This window comes from Protopterus annectens, chromosome 6.part0 (assembly GCF_019279795.1).
Source record: "Protopterus annectens isolate FY-2018-M chromosome 6.part0, PAN1.0, whole genome shotgun sequence".
Taxonomy (NCBI): Eukaryota; Metazoa; Chordata; order Ceratodontiformes; family Protopteridae; genus Protopterus; species Protopterus annectens.
In genome coordinates this window covers 705995104-706020436 of record NC_056737.1, presented here as the reverse complement: position 1 = coordinate 706020436, position 25333 = coordinate 705995104, and the positions used below count along the sequence as shown (strand labels likewise).

Here is a 25333-nt window from a genome sequence, read left to right as displayed (position 1 = left end):
TGATCAACCCAAAGCTGTAAGTTAGAAGAGTAAGCTGATTTATATCTTGGATTTTATTCTTGGATGTCAAGGCAGTTTTCATTATCACATTTTATCTTTTAGTGTTCCTTATGAGCTTTATTCTCATTTGTTCATATTTTATTATTGATCCTTCATCTATTCCCAAATACTTATACGGTTCCTCCAGCTCAAGTTTCTTTATATCACATTCTTGTCACAGATTGATATTTTGTTGATGCTATAGATTTCCTGCTTTAATTGTTGCTTTTGTATATTTGTCAAGACCAAATGTCATTCTTAAAACATCAGGGAAGCTGTGTATAGTGGTGCTTTCAACTCCTCATCTGATGAACTATACAGTTTTAAGTCAGCCACAAAAAGTAGATGGGAAATCTTTAAACACAGTTGTTTGACGGTAGCCAAATTGCAACTTTAGCATAATCTAAGTAAACAGTTTAAAGGGTTAAGGGCAAAACAACACAGCAGTGGTGACAAAATCACCCTGAAATATCTCCCTTTGAATTTCTAACCATTGTGTAATACTTTGCCCTTTTTCATGACTCAGCTGCAAAGCTGTTTGTCACTGTTTCAAGATGCAGTGTAGGCTGTATCTTCTAAATCTGTACGCATTCATAATCCATGAGTGTGGGAGTCTGTCAAATGCCTTTCTGTAATCTATCAATGTCACACTGAAATTCTTCTCGTTTATGGTTCTTTATTATTGCATTACTTAGCAACAAATGATCCTTTGCTCCATGTGACATTCTTTTGTTACCTATTTGTTTTACTGTCATAACTGAGTTTTTGTTCTAAATGACTATAAACTCTATCTGCATCAATTCCACTGTATAGTTTGTATATTGTTGGAAGGAAAGTTATTGGTCAATAGTTCTTAGGATGACTTTTAGGTTCACCCTTGAGGAAGAGTATCATTTTCCTGCTCTTAACCAGGTTGATATGTGTTTGGGGTACACATGTAAGTAATTCTTACTCAGGGCTAAATCTTTGTGTAAAGATGTGAATGGTTTTAGCCAGATAATAGCTACTGTGTCTGTGTCTGGGATATTTCAGTTAGGAGTGTTTCTTAATTTTGTCTCACTTTCTGGATATTACCTCATCGCATTTCATATCCTTACTGTTTCTTTTAATTCTTTAACCCATTCAGCATCTTTGTTGTGTTCAACAGGGTGTTCACAAATTCTTCTCCAAAATGTGCCTATTTCTTTTTTGGTAGTGTTTCTATTCCTTTTATTTTGATTCACAATTCTCTATAAAATCTTTTTGGATCATCAGTGAACTGCTTATTTTGTACTTTTCCTTTACTTTTATCTGCATGCCCTCCAAGTTCTTATGCCTGTTCTCACATTTTAGTTTATTATTGACAGTAGTGTATGGTAAATATGTCTGTTTTGATACTGAGTTGCTTTTACCACATCTGTCTTTCTAAGTATGTTTGATGATCTGTTCACTTTTCTGTATTTTCCTGATCTGTTCACTTTTCTATATTTTCCCGATCTGTTCACTTTTCTATATTTTCCTAACAGTGGTAATTATTGTTTTAATTGTTTTACAGTTTTCTCTATTCTTTGCTTCCATGCTGGCATTTTCTTGTTTCCTTCCTTTCCTTTGTTAATGTGCAAAATAATGCTTTATCCTTTGTTAGTTTACCCAAACAGTAATATATTATTTTTATTTCTGTTATATCATGTGAAATTCTGTTAACAGTTCGATTACTGTGTTCATCTGTTTTACCAATCTTCTAACATTTTGGGTTGTATTAACTCTGTGTAATCTTTTTCTCATCTGTCATAATATGTCTATCCATCTTTATTAAGTCAAGCAGGTCTTCCCTTAAATTATTTTCTGATGGATTGAGAGTGTCTTGTTTACTCTCTGTTTTCTGTGGACATTCTACAGAAAGTTCCAGAACATCTTCCTGTGGCATATTCTCTTAAGATGTACTCTGCCTCGTCTGCTGCCCCTTCATATGGGAACCCATTGGCCCAGCATGACACAACATTACCTGTATAGGGGATTTTACTGTTTTCTGCTCCTTCCCTTGCTGAGTATTTCAACCGGACTTTTGTATTGGTCTCATACAGAAGGCTCCAGAATGTCATCATGTTTCAAATTTTCTTCATTTGTCTCCTGCTACGCCTGTTGTTCCTTAATCTAGGGATCCATAATTCCATCATGCTGCAACATTGACCCTGTTGGATTCAACACTCTCAGTCGTTTACAGATCGTCCATAACTTCAGTTTCTGGTTGCTTAACTTTTCCCTTACTAATTCTCTTTTCTACATTCCTACTTTGTTTTCTTACTTTTTATGTTGTGAAATTTTCCATATCTGGGTGCTTTTATCTGTATTTCTTTTCAAATACCTTTGGAGGTACTTTTTATGTATTTATTAGTCTGGCTTTCTCCTTTGCATAAATATTGCACCATACCAGAATACCTTTTTTCCCTGTGTCCATTTTTCTTTTTCATAGGTTCATAGGTTCATAGGTTGGTACTAGGCTATCAGCCCTAGGGCCTATACAAGCCTAGCCATAACAATTCCCTGGCTATTTCTTCCCACATTATTTACTTTCCTGGACCCCTGTCTAGCAGGGCGACTGACGTGATCCGTGGGGTGAATTTCCTTTCTCCCATCCAGTCGTCAAGGTTCCTCTTGAAGAGGTCCAAAGAGGCACTCTGCTTGACATGTATGGGCAATCTATTCCAGAGTCTGGGGAGTCTCTGGGTCAGGAACCTATCCCTCCAGCATGTTTTGTTTATTGTGATGACAAGGTTTCGATCCCTGGAGCGTGTAGCTCTGAGGGATTGGGATTTCTTTAAGTGTAGCATGTCCAACAGCTCTGGGTTTGACATGGCCTTGTATGTTAAGCAGAGATCGCCTCTGAGTAGACGATATGTGACAGAGTATAGCTGGAGTTTTTAAGGCGGTCAGCGTAGGGCATCTGCTTTAGGCCTGTGATTCTTTTAGTGAGGTATTTCTGAGGCCTTTCCAGTTGTTGCAGATGTCTTGAGAGGTACATACCAAATGGGGCATTGTATTCTATAATGGGTCTAATGAGGGATGAGTACAGTGGGACAATGACCTCCTTTTTCTGGATGAAAAGCCCTTCGTGATGAGGTGTGCCACATAGAAGGATTTCCTGACTGTTGTGGCGATGTGGTTATCGAAGGTGAGACCACTGTCCACCTGTGTCCCTAAGTCTCTTATCACACTTTCTGTGTTTAGTGTACTGCCACCTATATGGTAATTCATGGATACATGTTTTTTCCCAAAGGGGATAACAATACATTTCTTGGCATTGAGCTTGAGCCCATGGCTCTGGCACCAAGCATCTGTTTCTGTAAGGCCCTTTTGTAGAGTATCCACATCATTTGGGGATTCAATAATGGCTCCCAGTTTGCAGTCATCTGCAAACTTTGTTAGCCAGAGTCCCTTAGTGTTGACCTGTACTTCAGAGAAGTAGATGCCAAACAAGAGCGCCCCAGGACTGAACCCTGAGGTACTCCACTTGTCACTTGTCTGGAGCTGGATTTGGAGTCGGCTACTTTTACAGTGTGGGTTCTATCAGTAAGCCATTTAGCAACCCATTGGGTGACATAGGGATTAATGCCCAACTTAGTAAGTTTATCTATGATTCCAGAGTGGGGGATGGTATCAAAGGCCTTGGCAAGGTCTAGATAGGCTGTGTGGACCACCTTACCCTTGTCCATGGCTCTGGAGACTGATTCAAAGAAGTCAATCAGGTTCAGGAGAAGATCGGCCCTTCACAAACCCAAACTGGGTGGGGTCCAGTGTTTGAAGGTTGCCAATGTCTTTGTTTATAAGTTCCATGATAACCATGGCCTTGCAGATAAGGCTTGTCAGACTGATGGGACGGTAGTTTCCAGGATCCAAGGTGGATCCCCTTGTGGATTGGGATAACTGTAGCTCTGCGCCACTCAGTGGGCACAAAACCTGAGGTGAGGCTATGATTAAACATGACACTTAGGTGAGGTGCCAGTTCATATTGTAGTTCATGTAGTACACAGCCCGGGATGTCATCTGGTCCCATGGATGCTGTATTCTTGGCTTTAGAGAGTGCTTTTGTACCTGTGTGGCCATTATTACTGGAATTTGGCAATCTTCCGGTATTGAGATGGGCCATTTAGGGGTAAGAGGGGTGAAGTTGGCACTGAATCGATCTGCCAGGATATTGGCAATATCCTTTGGATCAGTATATTTAATGCCATTCTGTTTTAGCTCAGAGCAGATCTGAGCATTGCCATTTAGCTTCTTGACATAGTTATAGAATGCTTTGTGGTTGTCCTTGGAATCTTTGGCAATTTTATTTTCGTAACTAGCTTTGGAGGATTTTATGAGGCATCTCAGTTTCTTACTGAGGCTAGTAAGGGAGTTTTGCATCCTGGGATTTTCCTCTTTTCTGCAAAAGTTTCTTCTTTTTGTTGAAAAGTTTGTTTATGGCAGGAGACCACCAGATTGGCTTCCTTTTGGATGAGAGCATTTTGGTTCTATTTGGGATGGCACGATTCATGCATGAGTGGATGTGCTCGTACAGTGCCTTAGTGTAGGATTCAGCAGTTGAACTTTCAGTTCCCGTCTGCATGGGTGTTATGAAGTTTGTCACTTCTGACTTGAGTAGCATGAAGTTGGCTATGGAGAAGTTTTTATGGTGGTTTCTTTACTGGGGGTGGGGTGGGATGTGGATGTTAAGGGTGATTAGCTTATGGTCAGACCTGACTAACGAGGGGGTGACCATAGGTATGGAGCATTGATTTCCCATGTTGGTAATGACCAGGTTTAGGATATTGGAGCCCCTGGTGGGACTATGGATTAGTTGATCCAGGGCATTGGAATTTATGAATTCCAAGAACCGCTAAAGGTGTTGGGACATGAGTAGTTTTCCCAGTTAATGGCAGGGTAGTTAAAATCACCCAGTATTAGGGTGTTTGGTTCTATCTTAATATTTTCCAGTATGTTTAGAAAGGTGTAGTGAGAATCTTGGGGTATGTTGGGGATCTGTAGCAAGCTACAATTTGGATTGCAGTCTTACCTAGTGTTAGTTGCACTTGGAGAATTTCAGACACATTGTGTTGGCCAACTAGCCTGGTGGTGTGAATATCCTTGGTGAATATTGACACTCCTCCACCTTTAGTGTTTCGGTCCTGGTTTGGTGGCCGAAAAGTGTGGTAAGAGTTGTAGCCTGGTATTACAGGGGTGCTCTCTGGAGCCTTGAACCAGGTCTCAGTTACTGCACAGATATCGATGTTCTCCATTTTTAGGAGTGCCTCGAGAGAGTGCATTTTGAGGTTTAGACTTCTAGTATTGAGTAGCATTACCTTCAGATTTTGCATGCTTGTACCTGTTACGGTGGTGGTTTTGTCCTTTGAAGTTTGCTTAAAAAAGGCACTATAGGGGTGGCAAGAGCCTTAGCCAGTAACCTGAATCCCAGGGGTGACAGATGCAGACCATCTCTGGCAAAGCATCGTGGTCTGTCAATCATGTCATCCCAGGCAGACAGATACTGGATCCCCTTTGAATGACACCATAAGCTTAGCCAATTGTTGAAGTCAATGATTTTATCCTTATATTGTGGTATCATTTTTTATACTTTTCAAAAATCTCTGGGTTTTGCTCTTTATATTTTCGCACTTCCTCTGTAACTTCTTTTTCCAGGCTCCTAAAGTTCTTTCCTCTATGTACTGTTTTTCATAAATCTGTTAGATTAATGAATTCAGATTTATTTGAAATGTTTGACAGTTTTTCTCATGCAAGTATTTTTTTCCGATGATTTCTCTCTTAATCTTTCTAAATACTTCTGTCTGCAAATTCTGGGTGTACACCATGATTGGAACTTTTTTTATCCTGGGACCTGTGCATTCAGCTGCATTTTTTATTTTTTAACCTGTCTTTCCCCATGATATATAAAACACACTGTGTATATCAGTACCGTCTTGGGGAGATTTTGTGAAAACAGGGTTCACCACGTGAAGATTCTGATCAAGACTTGAGGATGAATTTAGTTCCAGCAATACTACTCTCCTTTTCTTGCTGATTCCATCTCTCCATTCAATAAAAAAGTGTGTCAGTTCAAAGCAGCGAATAAAAAATGCTGATATTTACTTTGTTACCAAGGAACAGATAAACAAAACTTGTTGTGTTTGTGTGTGTATCTCTTTGTGTTTGTATATGCCCATGTTACTTTTGAATAGATATAAAATACAATGCAGAATGTTACAGCTCCAGTAAGAGCCCCCTTCACATACTGCATCTGACAAAATGCATAGCAGAATGTGGCCAGCTGGCCAGAAAAGGTACTACAGTGCCAAATTTTGCATTTGAGAATTATGTTTAAGTATACACACACACACACACACACACACAAAAGCATGCATGCAAATTGAGACTCAGACATACAGACACATACTTGCGGGTGCACTTGCGTGCACACACACAGAGATTTAAATACATATATTCATTGAGTATTATTTAGCCATTTTTAAAAGTAAAATATGTAAGAATCAAGGAAAGTAACTTTTAAAAAGCACTAAGAAACAAATAAAAACATATTTAAATTTACAAAACTAAACAATAAAAAATACAACAAAAAAGCAAACCTAGAGTCTGTTTGCTAAGCACAGTACTGATCTCCAGAATGGGCACAGTGGGGACATAATAGAACTCATGGGAGAGGTGATCCATCCACCGATGGTACAGGGCCTTACCACATCTCTGGATGGTTGCTTTTTTCCCTATAAAGCCCACCCTGTCATGCATCATTGCTTTCTTGACAAAATGGATAGACTGATATGTGAAAGAGATTTTCTGCTTCTGTGCATGCTTATGTTGATTTAAATTAATTTGATGTTCTCTAATAAATATCACCAGTGAAACTGTAGTTGTAAAGTGCTAATCCTAGACCCATATATTTGTTGAAGGGTACACACAGAATTATCATTTTGCTTGTTTTGCTTTGCAGGATATTAATTCCAAACTTTCATCATGTATTTTACAATCAAAGTTTGAAGTAGAAGTGCGAAAATTTGATAAAAGCGTTTCACAGATTGAGCTGCAGATAAAAAGGGAGGCTGAAAGTATCCCAATGGTGACTGCTGAAAAACTCCTTCAAGAACATGAGGTACTGAACTGCATACAAAGGCATGTTTTATCTAATGTTTGTACCAAGTACCATTGTAAAATCTATCTGTAGTACTTCACTATAACCATTTCCACAGTATTCAGCTGTTATGGTGGACGTTATCGTTTTTGTTAAGTATTTGCATATTGCAAAGTAAAATACAAACATTTTCAGTTGAATGAGGTTGATGATTGTAGGTCACAAGGAAGTAAGAAGCACTCGTTTTTACAAAGCAATGTACAAATGCTCTGTTTTAGCCATGCAGCAGATACGTTTTTTGCACAAAATATATCCCCATTAAATTGCTTCACCTTTACACTCATAAGTTTAAAACTTTTACCATGGGTAATTTGTCATTAAGCTTGCAAAGGCATTAGGCCTGAAGCGGGTAGATAATTTCTGCTTTGCAGACACAGAAGTGAGCCTGCTCTTAGTTACAAAAAGCTTCGCTATTTCCCTTAGAGGCAAATCATGTTATGCAACCAATTGTTGAGTGACCTTGTTGAGTCTTAATTTTCCATTCTTTAATGAACTTTTCTTTTATTAACACACCACATTATACAAAAGAAAGCAGTACAGTAAAAGTATGCTGAATTCTAAAGTACTTGGGAGATTTTAATCTGTACTGTGGTACTGTTATATGCAAGTGACTGCAGCTTTGCAGTAAACATCTTGATGGAAGTAAATGAATCTTTACTTTTTTAAATGTTTATTTACAGAAGAGTTTTGGATGATTTTTTTTTTTTTGTTATTCTAAAAATAAACTGCAGCATCACAGTCTGATCTGTAATGTCTTTTTTTTTAAATTAATGTCATATGAAATGTTTTTCTTTGCAGACATTCTTTAAAGGAGAAGCTGGCATTACATTTCTTAATAACATTCTAGAAGCCATGAAAGAAATATGTGAAAAGCTGTCCTGTGATGAAAAGTACAAGGAAAGAACAGAACAAATTGCTGAATGTGAACACAAGAAAGAAAAGCTTGAAAAGTCTTTAGAAAGTGTTCATCAAAATTTATTAGCTCATCTAAGCAAACGGCAAAGTCATGAAATGTGGTAAGTACTTTTAAAATTAGAAATTAGAAAACCTTTTAAATGTTTGACATACACATGCTGAATGTTTTAAGAAGCACATTTGTACATATAACTGTGTGTGTTAATTTAAATGAAATCATTTAAACTGTATAAAGGTTAGTACACTGGGGGTATAGAAAAAGGGTAAAGGTGTTCATAAGGTCATAGGTTCATAGGACGATAATAGGCTATTGGCCCAGAGGCCCTTATAAGCCTAGCCAAAAATTTTACGCATGTTTCCACAAAGTGGAATGTCAGTTTACCTTGTCCAGTGGGGACACAGGTGGGATCCCAGGGATATAGTTTCTGTTTCCCATCCAGTCGTCCAGGTTCCTGTTAAAGAGGGCTAGTGAGGTACTCTGCTTGACATGGAGAGGAAGTCTATTCCACATATGGGGGAGTCATTAAGACACAAATCTTTCCTGCCAACAAGTTCTGTTAATGTCACAGACCAGGTTGAGACCTTGTGTGTGGGTTGTGGAAGTGGAGTTGGATTTACGGATATGCAGCAACTCCATCAAGGCTGAGTTTGAGACAGCCTTGTATGCCAGACATAGGTCACCTCTCTGCAGTATGTATGAGACTGAGTAGAGGGACAGGGCTGTCTGTTTAATATAGGTGTTTGAGACCCTGGATTTTCCTAGTCAGGAGACTCTGTCGTCTCTCCAACTGCTGCATGCACTTGGCAAGGTACATGCTGAAGGGGGCATTGTACTTGATAATGGGTCTGATAAGGGAGGAGTACAGGGATGTTATGATCTCCTTGTTCCTGGATGAAATACCCTTATTTATGAGGTGGGCCATGTAGAAAGCCTTCCGTACAAAGGAGGCAACATGGTGGTCAAAAGTCAGGTTGCTATCAACCTCGGTGCCCAAGTCCCTCACGACTGATTGCATGCTTAGTACATTATTAATGTGATAATTAGTGGGTAGAAAATTTTCCCCAAAGGGGATAATGATGCATTTCTTGGCATTCAGTTTAAGGCCATGCTTCTGGGACCAGTCCATTAGTTTGGTTAAGGCCCTCTTTGAGGATGTTCACATCACTAAGGGAATTTATGACAGTGCCCAGCTTGCAGTTATCTCCAGACTTGGTCAGCCACAGACCACTGGTTTTGGCTTGCACCTCAGAAAAGTATACCCCAAACAGTAGAGGCTGCAAGACCGAACCTTGGGGTATGCCAGTTGTTACGGGTATACTACTAGAGGTGGCTTCCCCTGTTTTGACTGAGTGGGTTCTATCACTGAGCCAATTAGCTACCCATCTGGTAACATATGGGTTGATGCCTAACTGGGAGAGTTTATCTATTATGTCCAAGTGGGGAATAGTGTCGAAGGCTTTGGCTAGGTCAAGGTAGCCTGTGTGCACTGTCTTGCCCTCATCCATGGCTTTGGTGACTGTTTCGAAGAAGGTGACCAAGTCTGACAGGCATGATCTCCCTTTGACAAAACCAAAATTTGTGGGATCAAGCATTTGGAGGTTGCCAATGTCCTTGTTTGTAAGGTCCATGATAATGTGTTTCATGGTCTTGCAGATCAGGCTAGTTAGGCTGATGGGCCTATAATTGCCTAGGTCAGTGAATGCTCCACCTTTGTGCAGATGGATGACAGTGGCTGTTCTCTGCTGGGATGAAGCCAGTGCACAGACTTTGGTTGAATAGGGTGCCTAGTGGTGCTGAGAGCTCTTGCCTGAGTTCATGTAGGACACAGCCAGGGATGCTGTTTGGTCCCATGGAGGCTATATTTTTTGCCTTTGAGAGGGCATTAATAACTTGCTCCCTGGTGATGAGGGGAGGGGGGCAGGTGCTGAGGATGTCCTGGTTTAGTGATAGGGGGGACGGGAGGGAGTGACGTTTTCACTGAACTTGTCTGCCAGCAGGTTGGCTACATTTATGATGTTTGTTTATGTGGTATTCTTAACTACCAATTCAGAACAGATTTGGGAGTTTCCTTTCAGACTGTGGACGTATGTGAAGAAGGCCTTATGATTGTCCTTAGTGGATGTGGTCAATTTGGACTCGAAGTTGGCCTTGGAGGATTTCACAAGTGACCTTATTTGCTTGTTCAGACAAAGGAGAGATTGCTTCCAGCTTGGCACCTTCTCCTTCTTGGTCCTGCATAGCAATTTTTTCATTGCTGCTATCCACGAGACATGTTTAATCTTCCTTGAGGAAGATGATTTGGTCCTGTGAGGTATTGCTGAGTCCATGCAGCTATATAGGTGCCCATATAGTTTTTTAGTGTAGGCTTGGACATTAGTGCTTGATTCAACTGAAAGGATGGTGGCTGTGAAGCTGCTTATACCTGCTTTCAGAAGGTAGTAATCAGCTTTGGAAAAGTTTTGTTTCCGACCCTGGCAAGGGTGGGGGTCATGGGAAATGGTGATTTCGAAAGTGATTGCTGTATGGTCGGATCTTACCAAGGAGGATGACACTGTAAGGGTGCTACAGTGGCTACTCATGTTGGTTAGTACCAGGTCCAGGATATTTTCACCTCTTGTGGATGACCAGCTAATCCAATACACTGGCATCGACGAAGTCGAGAAATCTCTGGGGGTTCGTGATTGAGCTAGAAATAGGTCTTCCACTCTATGGTTGGGTAGTTAAAGTTGCCCAGGATCAGGGTAGAGGGTTGAATCTTGATGGATTCAAGTAAGTCCAGATAAGTGGAGTGGGACTCCTGAATCATGCTTGGGAGTCTGTAGCTAGCTATAATTTCAATAGGTGTTTTGTCAATAGTTAACTGCACCTAGAGTGTCTCCTGTACATCATACTGTTTGATCAGCCTGGAGGTGTGTATGTCTTTGAAAAATATTGAAACTCCACCTTGCTTTGGCTTTGTACCCCTCTGTTTGAGGTCTGAAAGTATGGTAGGACAAGTAACTTGGTAAGGCTGGGGTGCTCTCCAAAGCTTTGAACCAGGTTTCAGTGACTGCACAAATTTCAGCATCTTCCAGGGCAAGGAATCCTTGAAATGAGTGCAATTTCATGTTAAGACTCCTAGTGTTTAGCAGCATGACCTTTAAATTTCGTTTTGAAGAATTTTTCATGTTGGTAATTTTGTCCTCATGACTTTGCCTAAAAAAGGCACTATGGGGAAGGCAAAAGCCTTTGCCAGAAGTCTGAAGCCCAGCGAAGACAGATGAAGGCCATCTCTGGCAAAGCATCATTGTCTGTCTATCATGTCCTCCCAGGCTGTAAGGTATTGGATTCCCTTGGAATGACACCAGAAGCTAAGCCAATTGTTAAAGTCAGTCATTTTCTGTTTGTACTGAGGCATCATTCTGGGTGACGGTAGGATGCTGCTTAAGGCTAGGGACATACCTGCCTGGGACACATATTCAGAGAGCTCAATCATGTCTCTCTTTGTATAGACCAGAGAGATACATCTCAAGTCATTCACACCAACATGGACTATGACAGATTCATAACAGTACATGTTGTTGAGAGACTAGAGTGTGTGAGAGATATGGCGGATTCTAGCACCTGACAAGCAACTTAATGTGACTTTCCCCTTGACTAGCTTGGTGAGAGGCACATCTGTGTGTCTCACAATAGACTGTCCTATGACTAATATGTTGGGTTTGTGGCTGGGCCTTAGAGGCTGTGAGACACAGGCATGTGTACTATGTGTGGTGCTTGGTGCAGTGGGTTGTGATGTGCATGTGTGCATTTGCCTCGGAGGTCTCTTTTGTGTAGGTATGTTTTTGTTGACAGCCTCCACATATGTAGGAATGTACTGTACAGTTGTGGGTGGTGTTAGAGGTGTGGTGCTTGTGGTGTTTGTGCAGACAACCTTCTCAGTGCCAGATGTACTGGCTTGTGATTTAGAAATCAAGGATTCTAAGTTCTTAATGTAATTGCATCTCTCACATATTGTCTTCGTAGGTGGTAGAAGAAGAGGGTTGTCCATGTACATGAAGCAGTTGCTACACTGTCACAGGATGCCCATATCAACAAGACTAGCATGCAAAACCACAGGAAATTGTCCGTCCATGGTTGTCAGAATATGTGGAAGAGAGGTAAAGGATGGTAGAGTGGGTATATGAGAAAATAGTACCTATAGGTGTGAGTAGGGCTGGATAAAATCACAGTAGTTGCAAGGGAGGGTGTCAGTTACACAGGAGTGCTGGTAAGGGAGAAAATACAACTGAGATACCTCACAGTGGGTTAAAACAGCTCAGCGGCCTTGTGCAACAACCAAACAAGAGCAACACCCTGGAAACACAGGGTGTAAATACCAAAAAAGATGGAAGAATCTAGAAGTTCGAATTACTTCCCAATCCTGCTAGCTCCCACTCTTTTAACCAGTCACTCATGCTAGAGAAGGTCAGGCAACCCTGTTACTCTCACTAATAGCAAAGACAAGGCACTACCAGCAGAAGATGGCTGCCAGAAACACAGGAGACACAACAAGCAAAACAACCAGGCCTGGATAACAGCAGACCTCTATCCAGACTATGCTGCCTGACTAGAACACAGAAACCTCAGAAAAAATGCACAGAAAAGCACAGATAGAGCACTCACAAACAGGAAATCCAACTCTCAGTATGAAAAAGCATTTTACAGTTAAGTAATTCAATAAACACGAAGTTACAATAATGAAACACTGTCTAGCAATGGAAATACCATTAAAACAGTATAAAACAGTACAAAATGCAGTGAAACAGTACAAAAAGTTTTATAACAGTGCAAAATGTAGTAGATTAGCTGTATAGCACAGTTATAAGTGTTAAGAAGTGCAATTCAATGAAATAAATGTTAGGAAAAACTTATTCGGTTCTTGGAGCCACAGGAAATTTCTGCTTTGTCATAGTGATGAATCACCACTCCTCAGCCTGGTAAAAACAAGCCATATAAAAGTATTGATCTTGTGATTTATGTGCCTTGAGGAGTGTGAAATGGACAAATCTCAGTAGAATCAGGACAAATCCAGACATAATCAGGGACACTTTTAAAATATTGCTACTGTTAACTAGAGACACTGACACAATAAAAGAATATGAATTTCTATACAATTTCTGAAGTAAGACATGTCTATAACTCTAATTGTTCTCAATATTTGCTAAATGTATAACAATTTCTGAAGTTAGACAAGTCTATAACTCTAATTATTGTCAATATTTACTAAGTGTAATTCACCACTTTTTCTTCAAAAGTCCTCACTTTTAGGAGGGATTAAGAGGGACAAGGCTAAAACTTGAGTCAAAATTAGGGACGTCCCTGATTTTTAAAATCAGGGACAGTCGAGAGGTATGAAACACACATACACCTGTCACTTGTCTGACCATCTGTGGTGCTCCACTGCGCAATCCTAGCGTCCTCTGGAATTCAAATTCAGCCCGCCCGTAAGACGAAGACGTAAACCGTCCTGGCTTATACATCTGTACGACCAGATGCAAAGGGTGCTCTTAAAGAAGAATGCCCTTAAAACAGGGTTTTTTTTTTTTTTTTTAATTAAAAGGAAAAAGAATTTATATTTTTCTGGACAATACACTGTCTGGAAAAGGCAGTCTATGTTTCCTGGGCAGTGTCCTTTAATTCTGGACACCACAAAAAATAAATAAATAAAAAAAATACAGTGCAACAGCCTCGCGGTTACTGAAAAGTGCGGCCTGGGACGGACCGGCCCTCTCATCCCCCCACTAGCAACACCACTGGTAAAATTCCAAGAATGCTTGAGGCATAATTAGAATAAATAGCCTGACATCTAGATCCTCAAGGAAATGGAGAACGGTACATGACTGACTGTTTGTCTAGACTGTGTAAAACAAGAGAATGTATCTTAGAAAAAAATATAAACCTGACTGCAATGTTCATGTTTAACTGTTAAGAACAGTTACTGTAGCAAACCTTGGAAATTAACTGTCAACTTGGAAAAGGAGGATTTGGGAAGTTGTAGCAGAATTGTGTAATAAATGGCACATTAGGTAGCAAAACACCCCTTGCAGCAGCAGTTTTGCATCAGGGAGGGGCTTATTAGAAAGACCTCTGACTTTGCAATGCATTTGTTGTCATCATGCAGCATATAAAACAAGCTTTCTGACAGAACCTCAGTTGATGTGTCTGAACAGGAAGTTAGGTTCTAGTGGTTGCATTTTGAATCACAGTCTCTTTGACATATATGGATGGCAGTTTTTCTGTTAGGGTTGACTAAGATAAAGCCAATCTTCAAACTCTATAAATTCAACTTGTACCATTTTGGAGATATTGCCATGGTCTTAATAATGCATGGCAACATCCTCAGCATATTAGAGGGGAAGGCTTAACCCTACTGGCATCAGAATTCTCTAAATAACATCTGATATGAAGCTGTGGGAAAGTATGGAGTAAAAGGAAGCTGAGTATGGTGATGTCCCAAAATAACACTCTGTGATCTGTCAGAGAAGTACCTTTTTGTAGGTAAAGAGCAAGATACACGTGCAGGCTGTAAGCTTAAACATGAGTCAGAGTGTTATTTGCCTTCACCTGTTTCACCTTCTCTATATTCTTTCTGTAATATCACTACTGTGCAAACCTGCCTAGTACTGATTCTGCTGCTGTGAATACTTCCTTTACAGTGATCTTGAGATTATTGTAGTTTTAAAATTAAAACCATGATAGCAGTACTGTAGTAACAACTAAACAGGAAAGGAAAACTTCGACTCTTGCTGGGAATTGAACCCAGTCCTATTATCACTGCCACTGGAACATCACAGAGTCTCTGGGCAATTAAGTACCTGGTTTTTCCCAAGAGCAGTTTTTCCTTTCATCTAAGAAACCACTTTGAAGACCATCATCGTCATCATCAGCAGCAGCTCCCCTTTTCCCATTTTCTACACAGGGTTGGAGTATCATGTTAACTGCCACCATCTCTCTCAATTCAGTGCCACACTCCGGCCTTCTTCGACACTCATGCCTGACTGTCTGACTGTCACAGATCTTCTGTCACACAGTCCTCATTTCCTCTTACCTTCTTCCTGTCTTTTCCAAATCTTCTTCACCAGTTTGTCTTCTGTTTTTCTGCATGTGTCTCCAAACCACTGTAATCTGATCTCTTTGATCTTTTCTGCAATTGGAGCTACTTTGGCTTCTGCTCTTATGTCCTCATTTCTTCATCTGTCCCATAGTGTGCATCCTACCAACCTTCATTTCCATCACCTCTAGCATTCTCATCTGCTCTGCCTTTACTGCCCAGATTTCTGTACCATACAGTAGTACTGGTCGCACCACTGTCATGTACACCTTACTTTTCAGCTTCTTTGGCATTCTTCTGTCATAGACTACACCTGAGACTCTGTGCCAGTTGGCTGTAACCCCTCTGATTCTAGCTTTGACCTGTTCATTCAGATTTCCCTTCTCCTCAACCACCCCTCCCAGATATTCGAAGCTGTTCCCCTGTTCCACTGTCTTACCGTCTATCTCATTTCTCAGCTTCTTCTGATTTCCACACTTTTCTACCATTACCACTGTCTTATTTGTGCTTAGTTTTATCCTTTGTGCCTTTAGTTTTCCATTCCCCTGTCCTTTGCTGAAGTTCTTGCTCAGAGTTTGCCTGTAATGCCACATTGTCTGCATACAGCAATTTGTTGATTTGTTCCCTCCAACCTGTTTGCTAATGTAGTCCTTCACCAGTATGAACAGCAGAGGGCTCAGCCCTGAATCAAGGTGTACACCCACTCTCACTGGGAATTCCTCTGCGAGACAGAACACTGTTTGTACTTGTGATTGGGTCCTTGTAATAGCTTGCATTAATTCTATCAATGTTTCTGAGACTTTGAATCACCATAGTACTGCCCAGATCAGTCTTCTTGGGACCTTGTCATATGCTTTCTCCAAGACTAGGAATGCCCAGTTGGACTCTTTCTTCATCTCTAGCATCTTCTCAACTATCTGTCTCACTGCAGACATCAGGTCAGTTATGCTGCGTCCTGATCTGAATCGGAACTGCTCATCTCCCATCTTATATTCTGCTACTCTGCGTATGCCTTTATCAGTCACTCTCTCCAAAACTTCCATGCAGTGTGATAGGAGTTTGATGCTGTGCCAAAGGGAGATACTGTAATCACAGCTATCTGGAATTTTGTAGATAATTATATATCATTGGTGAATATCAAAATGATTTATATAAGATGCTTGTGTTACAAATGTATTAGAACTGTATTTCATGTGTATGTCAGACTGCTCTATACAGATGCTTGTGTTGTGAAGATATTTTTTAGAGTGCTTCTTCATAGGTTCATAGATTCATAGGTGTGTACTAGGCTAATGGCCCTGGAGACTTTACAAGCCTAGCCCATAGGATTACCCTGGCATCATGCCACCCGACCTTAGTTCCCAGTGCCTCTGTCGAGTAAAGCCACTGGAGTGATCCCTGGGGTGAATTTTCTATTTCCCATCCACTCATCAAGATTTCCCTTGAAGAGGGCCAGTGGGGTGCTCTACTTGACATGTATGGGAAGTCTGTTCCATAGCATGGGCAGTCTCTGTGTTATGAACCTGCCCCTCCAGCATGTTCTGTTGATTGCAGTAATGAAGTTTAAGTCTTTGAAGTGTGTGGTGTGGAGGGATTGGGATTTCTTTAGATGTAAGATTTGTAACAGAGCTGGGTCAGACATGGCTTTGTAAGTCAAGCAGAGATCACCTCTAAGTAGGCAATATGAGACAGAGAATAGTTGGAGTTTTTTTAGTCTGTCCATATAGGACAAATGTTTAAGGCCTAGGATCATCTTTATGAGGTACCTTTGGGCCTCTCCAGTTGTTGCAGGTGTTTAGTGAGGTACATGCCAATTGGGGCATTGTACTCAATGATTGGCATAATGAGGGAAGAGTAGAGGTAGACAATGACCTCTTTCTTCCTGGATGCAAAACCCTTAATAATGAGATGTGCCACATAGAAGGACTTTCTGACCACAGTGGCAATGTGTTGTTCAAAAGAGAGGTTGCTGTCAACCTGTGTTGCCAGATCTCTTGTAATGCCTTCTGTGTTCAGTGGACTAGCATTGATGTGGTAATTCATGGGGACCGGGTTTTTCCCAAAGGGGATGACGACACATTTTTTGGCATTGAGCTTAAGACCATGGTTCTGACACCAGTCGTTGGTCTCAGTGAGGCCTTTCTGTAGGATGTCAACATCATTCGGGAAGTTAATAATAGCTCCCAACTTGCAATTGTCTGCAAACTTTGTCAGCCGGAGTCCCTTGTGTTTGAAATGTCACCACAGTGTACCCTACTGGAATAGCGCAGAAATGTACATGCACTACTGTAACTGTTTAAATGTATATATTGTAATAGTGGAAACTGGAATACAGGGTGTTAACTTCAGAAAATTAGCTGAAATTAACTTACTTTATAGGCTAGGCTGGAGACGTAATGTCTGTAGTAAGGAGCTCTCTCTGTATTGTCTTTAAAGTGGACTAATTACTAGTATTAAAATGTGGAGGAATGTAATTGTCTTATGACTTCCAGCATCTGCCAAAGATCAGAAGTGTTTGTGTATTTTCACAGGTATATGCTAAATACTGCCATCTCCCAGCAGTGGAGATTTCATCTGGCGACTAGAAGTCAGATGGCAAGAAATTATGTCATTCTGAAAGCTATCTCAGCAGTAATATTTGAGATATTAATTTGAGAAGTCTCTTAGAGAGACAGGGCATTCTGTAGTCTGTCTTTGACCTGACCAGAATCATTCACCTCTACATTTGCCTTACTCTAATAAGTAAGCTACCTAGGGTATAGTAATTCTCTTAGACTCATTCAGGAATATAGTAAAGCTTAGTTTAGATGTTTTTCTTCATTTATTTGAGTCTGTCCTGCAATGCTGTTTTAAATATTTCCTGTGATTTTGAACTGTGATGTCACTGTGAATGTACACTGAGTATTTTCTTTTTCTTTTATTATTTATTATTAAATATATTAAACCTTTTTATTGTGGCTAATATGTGTAGAGATTTTTAAGATTTGAGAGTACTTGCATATTTATTTGGTGACACTGCGTGGGCCACTCCAAATAGTCTTCTTCTTGATCAAACTGCCATTTGTAATGATATTAATATTACACAGTAAGATTGAACGACCTTTGTTAAGGGCCTTACAGTAGCTGATAAAGAGGTGACTGGTGGCAGTGGTAGTTATCTTATAGTGTTGACACAAGGGGGTATAGCTAGTAAACCTGTAGCAGCATCTCCAAGGTGTGTGTGTGTGTGTGTGTGTGTGTGTGTGTGTGTGTGTGTGTGTGTGTGTAAATCAAACCTCAATGAGTGTGTGTGTGTGTGTGTGTGTGTGTGTGTGTGTGTGTGTGTGTGTGTGTGTGTGTGTGTGTGTCAGCTATTGGGCAGGGACATAAAGCACTGGTTGGACAGAGAGGATTCTGGTAGGCCTTGTCTTGGTCACTTAGCTGAGATCGCAACTCTATAGCTGTGCCAGTGGGGAGTCATATTGGGGATCTGGATAAAGAATGAGAAACCAGCCCTGGACTGACTGTGGTCTCTGTGTGCTCTTAAGGGAAATTGCACTTGGTACAGTGTGTATCTGAAGTAGTGTGTACCTGTTATTCTCCCAGTGTACTTCCCCCAGTGTTGCCAGTGGTGAGGATTGAGGCTCATTGATTACTGGTCCAGTGGTGGGTCATCACATTATTGGTTGGCAGTGGTGGGATATCCACATATTGAGATTCAGTGGTGTGGATATTGAACTCCTTTAGCCTGTAATCAGTGGCCACTAAAGAAGGTGTTTGAATGTCTACCATGTGGTTGCCTGAGAGTACAAAGTTTCATATCACAATAGTTTTATTTATTTTTTTGTTAGCTTAGTTAGTCAGGGAGAGCAGGCAAGGATGTCAGCAGATGAGTATGGCAAGCTGACAAGGAGCCAATTGCCTGAGATGTGCCAAGACAAAGGATTGGTGCATGCCGACCTGACTGAAGCAGAAATTATTGCAGCCTTAGTCACAGCTGTATCACAGACCAGCAACCATGAGGACAACCAGACTGGCCTTAGGGATGTACAAGTTTCAAATGGACAGCTCAAATTTGCCTCAGAGGACTTAAAAATACATCTGGCATTAAAGAGAATTGAACTGGAGGCCAAACAGTTGGAAATAGAATCAGCATAGAGAATGCAGCGTTTGGAGGTTGAAGCAGAATCAGCAGAGAGACTGCAGCATTTGGAAACTGAAGAAAATGAGAGGCAGAGGCAACATGAAAAGGAAATTCTGACTGTTCATCAGGGTGATGGAGGTAATGGGGAAAGGAGTAACTGAACCCCAGAAGTAATAAAGGTCAGTAAATTTTTTCCACAGTTTGCACAGGGTGATAATTTTGATAGTTTTATTCATATGTTTGAAAGGGTTTGTAGACAATATAATGTGGACCAATGACTCGGGATATGGTTCATGACCCCCTTACTCCATGGTAAAGTTTTAACTGATGTTTCTAAATTGTCTAATAGTGATTGCTTAAATTATAATATAGTTGTAATTTGTTTATTAAAGTGTTTTAAATTAACACCTGAAGCTTATAGAAAAAAAGTTTTGTGAGCATAGATGCAAGGCAGATGAAAGTGTGTCTAAATATGTTGCTGAGTTAAGCATATATTTTCATAGATGGGTGAGTGGGTGTCAGGTCATCACTTTTGAAGGGCTGGCAGAACTTTTGATGAAGGAACAAGCCCTTAGCACTTTGCCTGAGGAAATGAGACACTGGATGGCTGATAGAAAATGTAACACCACAGATGAGTTAATGAAAAAGGGAGACCTATACTCAGCAAGCAAGGCATCACTGCACAGGAAAGGGATACCTGGTACTGCACATGGGTCTAAGGGAACCCATTGTGGGCAGTTGAAACCACATCAACAGAGTCTGCCAGTAATGGGGAAGCCACTAGTTCAGGTACACAGCCAGGATCAAGAGTTAAATGTTTTAAATGTAACCAGTTGGGCCATGTGGCCTGTAGTGGTCCATATAGGCAAGGTAGGGAGCAAAATGTGGGGAAGCCAGCAAGTGGGAATGACAGAATGCCAGCAGTAAGTTGTCTGGAGACAACAAGGGTACAAACTGCCACAAGAGGTTATATCCTGTCTTAGTAGATGGGAAACAGGCCACTGCTAAGAGAGATACCCATTTTGAAGCTTGCAGTGGTTAAAAAGGAGCATTACTTGCTTGGGTAGCCTACTCCAGGCATAACTTTAGGAAGGACCCAATTCCAGATACCTTTGACTAGGGTTCATCTTGACTGGGGGGTGGAAAAGGAAACAGGCAATTAGGTGTGTTTGAGGATATCACTGCAGATGTCCTGATAGGGAATGATTCTGATAATGTAGTACCTTGTGTGCATGCAGATGTTCATCGTGTTACCTTGCTGCGGTCATCACACTTGGGTTATCCTGCTGTCAGGCGGTCCTGCAGTCGGCCCGAATTCCAAAGTCTTGGTCCGGCGTCAGTTGCTGTCGCTTCTTCCCTGACGTCAGTGTGCCAGGGGTATATAAGAGGCATCCAATGCCATTTTCTTCAGTCTTTCTTGCTGCACGGTGCCCGAAGCAGAAGCAGTTTGCAAGTGCCGGTCGGCCGACACCTGAGATTTTCAAATCGAGTTTCAGTCTGAAGTCTTCAAAGCTACGTACACTGTTGGGGAACCTTTTCTTGCCTCAGTCCGATGTCAGAAAAAGTTAACAATTGCATTTCTTGTGGGAAGCAAGTACTTCATAAGGACTTTCATTCTTATTGTATACCTTGCCTAGGCCCAGACCACAACGTCACTGGTTGTCGGTTTTGTGCTAGGTTCAATAAGCGAACTATAAAGCGATGCTTTGATTTCACACGACACTACTTCGGTAGGAAATTTAATTACACTATGCCGTCGGAGCAACCGACTACCGGTGTGCATAAAAACCGCAAAGATAAAGACAGGCAGCCTAGATCCAAGCCAGACTCCGAGGCCTCGGCTGGGCCAGTCGCTGGTCCTCCGGTTTTCAGTGAGGCACCTACGCAGCCCCTGGCTACCGCAGAATCGGAACCCCAGACCGCTTTGGATTCTCTAGCAGACAGTTCTAGGCTGACGCAGCCATTTTCTTTAGGCCCTACCAACGACATTGTAGAAGGAGAAGCCAGTGCTGTAGAAACACCTTCGGTTTCAGAAGATGTCTTCAGACCAACTACTCTCACCATAAAATCTTATGCTAAGCTTAAGACTCCTCTAAAACCAAAAAAGACTGCACTTCAGTCTCCAGTTCAAGGCCCCATGCCTAAGAAACAGATGCTTAAAATGTCTGAAGATTTGATTTCTTTAATCAGGGTTTCCCAGCCCCCCCCCTATTTCCTCAGCTCCTCTGAGGACCAGGATTACTCCTTTCCTCCTTATGAAGATTCTGATGCTGAAGATTCCATTCCCTCAGCTTCTCCCCCTGAAAACTATTCCTTTGGGGAAACCTTACATACCATGAGGGAACATTTCCACTGGGAAGGTCAGGACTACTCCGACTCAAAGAAAAGGCTCTGAGAGTTTCTTTTACTCCCCCAGCACAGACCACTTGCTATCCCCCCAGTTTCAGACATTGTGGATGATGTTTATTTAGAATCTAGTCTAAATTCAGATTCTCTGCCTCTTGCTCCAGCCAAACCAGATAGATGCTATAGAGTGCCTGACTCACACAAATTCCTTTACAAAAGCCCTGTTGCTGATCCAGAGACAATCTCCCAGGGTCCCAAAGGGGCTAAGGCTTCTATGGCTAAAAATCCTGTACCCTCTGAAAGGGACTCCAGAGCACTAGATAGGTGGGGGAAGAAGGTTTACACCTCAGCTTCTCTAGATATGAGAGCACTAAATTATCAATTTCACATGCTTAAATATCAGCAATTCCTAATGTCTCAAATAAAACAAAAGATGAGCACGCACCCTCAACAGTTTGAATTCAAGGAAATGCAGGATCTGTTGCATGCAGCTGAACAGGTGGGCAAACATACTTTACAATGTGGATTTGATTCCTTGGAAGCTTCCTGTAGAGCAGCTGTTACTGGGTCTGTTATACGTAGACATGCTTGGTTAAAGGAACAAACTCTGCCTGATCATGTTAAAGCAAAGTTACTAGATGCATCTTTACAGCAGGATGTCTTATTTGGGGTTAAAGCAGAAGAGGTTTTAAAGAAAATGGAGGATAAGGCAAAATCTATGCAGACGGTCAAAGATTTCTTACAGGTACAGCCCCCACGCTTCAGCAGAAATTGGCCAACAAAAAATTGGTCCTTTCCAGCTTCTGACAGACCACAGAGGGGTAAAGACAGGCGCCCAAGGGGCAGAGGACAAGCACAAATCCCTTACAAACCTTGGCAATGGGGCACTGCAACACAGAAGGGAGGAGAAGACAGGTCCCAAACTACTAGAAGGCAAACACAATGATTTAAACCTCAAACTGCCAAGCAAAACTCTCTTGGCAGCTCCCTTGGGAGGAAAATTAGCACTTTTTGCAGACAACTGGCGCATCGTCACAAAGGACAAATGGGTCCTAGACATTATCTCACAAGGATACAGATTCCATTTCCACACCTTGCCAAGGATAAAAGGAATGCCAAACCAGCCACAAAACCAATGGGCAGATGCACAAAAACAAATTACAGCTCTCTTGGACATGAGAGCCATTCAACTGGTACCTACACAGGAGCAAGGCCAAGGATTTTACTCAAGGTTCTTTCTAGTCCCCAGAAAGGACAATGCTTGGAGACCCATTCTGGACCTTTCAATTCTAAACACCTTCTTGCAAGTACCCAAATTCAAGATGCTAACACTACAGCAGCTTCTTCCCATGTTGGGCAAGAAAGCTTGGCTAGTAACATTGGACCTCAAGGAGGCATACCTGCATGTCCCTATCAGACAAAATTGCAGAGGATACGTCCGTTTCATTGCAGGTTCAACCCATTAACAATTCTCTGCACTGCCCTTTGGCTTATCTACTGCTCCCAGGGTCTTCACAAAATGCCTGGCACCAGTAATTGCATACTGCAGACAAAGAGGAATTCAAATATACCCATACCTGGATGACTGCCTCATCCAAGCAGAAAGCAAGGACATTCTCTTACAACATCTGGCTTTTGTAAAACACCTTCTAAGTTGCCTAGGGTACACAGTAAATGAAAAGAAATCAAAACTAGTGCCCTCACAAAATATGACATTCCTGGGTGCCAGCTTGAATACAATGGCCCAGATGGCTTATCTGACGCCAGACAAACAACTACAACTAATTCAATACTTCAAAACAATGGCAACAAAGACCCAACTCCCAGCAAGAAAAATTCTGTAGGCCTTGGGCTTCATGGCATCTTGCATACTACTAATACCATTTGCAAAACTGCATATGAGGAAATTACAATGGTACCTAAAAAGCGTATGGACTCAACACAGCCACAGCTTGGAAACAATGATACCTCTCATTCCCTGCCTTCAACAAGAGTTTCTATGGTGGTCACAGGCATGTCACCTCAACAAGGGTCAGCCTTTCACCTTACCCCCAACCACGGAAGCTATGACAACAGATGCATCGGACTACGCCTGGGGGGGCACACATGGCAGGACGGTGCGTTCAAGGCATATGGACTGCAGATCAAAGGAATCTGCACATCAATCAAAAAGAAATGCTAGCTGTACAGAATGCCCTGACAGCCTTCAAGGACCTCTTACATCCAGGACAGCTTACAATAAGGACAGACAACACCACAGTAATGTGGTACATAAACAAACAAGGGGGAACACACTACTACCCTCTATGCAGGCAAGCAATGACCTTGTGGAACACAGCACTGGCCTACCAAGTTCAATTACAAGCTCAATTCCTGACAGGAGAAAAGAACACATTGGCAGATGACCTAAGCAGAAACATCATGGATCCCCACAAGTGGAAACTGGATCCACAAGTATTTGCAATGATAACTCAAAATGGGGGCACCCAGACATAGACCTGTTTGCCAGCCCCCAAAACTATCAGCTAACAAAATTTTGTACAAGGACATTTCACCATCAAGCTTGGAAAGTGGACGCACTCTCATTCAGTTGGAAAATACTGACAGTATATGCCTTCCCTCCATTGCCCCTTTTCACAAAGGTGCTGCTGAAAGTCAGGATGGAGAGACCCCAAATGATACTTATTGCCCCAGACTGGTCATGCCAGCACTGGTACCCACTATTAAGAAATATGGCCCAGGGCCCACCATGGATTTTACCAGAAATTACTCATCTGCTCACTCAGCAAGACAGTCATATTCTACACAGCCAGCTCAAAACCTTAAATTTGGCTGCATGGCAAATCACCTAAGCAACCAGGCAGCTCCTCTTTCACAAGCTGTTATGGATGTTATTCTGGAAGCCAGGAGGCCCAGCACCAGGAAAGCCTACTCAGACAAATGGAAAAGGTTTTGCACCTGGAACCAAGCTAAAGGCCAAAATACCCTTCAGCCGGGCATACCTTAGATTCTACAATATTTAACTGAGATGTTGCACAAAGGGCTTTCTTTTTCATCTATTAAAATCCACGCCTCAGCTATTTCAGCTCACTACAACACGGGTCCTCCCTTATTTTCACATCCACGTCTAAGGCAGTTTCTCAGAGGGGCCAAAAACATTAGGCTTCCCAGGAGAGCACCAACACCAACTTGGGACCTCAATTTTGTTCTGGAAAAACTTACGCTACCTCCTTTTGAACCAGCTTTCTCAGCTGACTTAAAGTTTATATCATGGAAGACTGCCCTGCTGCTAGCAATCACTTCAGCCAGAAGAGTCTCAGAGCTTCAGGCACTAATGGCAGTAGAGCCTTTCCTCATTTTTCATCAAGACAGAGTTTCTGTACGAACTAACCCCTCCTTTATGCCTAAGGTGGAATCCAGTGTGGCTCTAAATCAAACCATCCATTTACCCACCTTCTTTCCAAATCCACAGAACAAAGGAGAAAGACTCCTGCATTCCTTGGACATTCACAGGCAGCTATGTTACTACTTGGATAAAACTAAGGTTTTCAGAAAATCTGACCAGCTTTTTGTATCCTATGCTACAGCATCACAAGGAAAGGCTATCTCAAAACAGACCATTTCCAAATGGATAGGACATTGCATATGTTTTTGCTACACCCACCATGGAAAACCAGTTCC

At 41.6% G+C, this 25333-nt stretch overlaps 1 protein-coding gene across 1 annotated transcript in view; it reads left to right on the top strand.

Moving 5' to 3' along the window:
- The window catches only part of SYNE2 (spectrin repeat containing nuclear envelope protein 2), a 3814665-nt gene that overhangs the window by 806124 nt on the left and 2983208 nt on the right, over window positions 1–25333 (top strand). The window contains exons 16-17 of the mRNA XM_044073561.1: window positions 6998–7156; window positions 7994–8211. Coding sequence (XP_043929496.1) covers window positions 6998–7156; window positions 7994–8211 — 377 coding nt within the window. The remainder of the gene's footprint in view (window positions 1–6997; window positions 7157–7993; window positions 8212–25333) is intronic.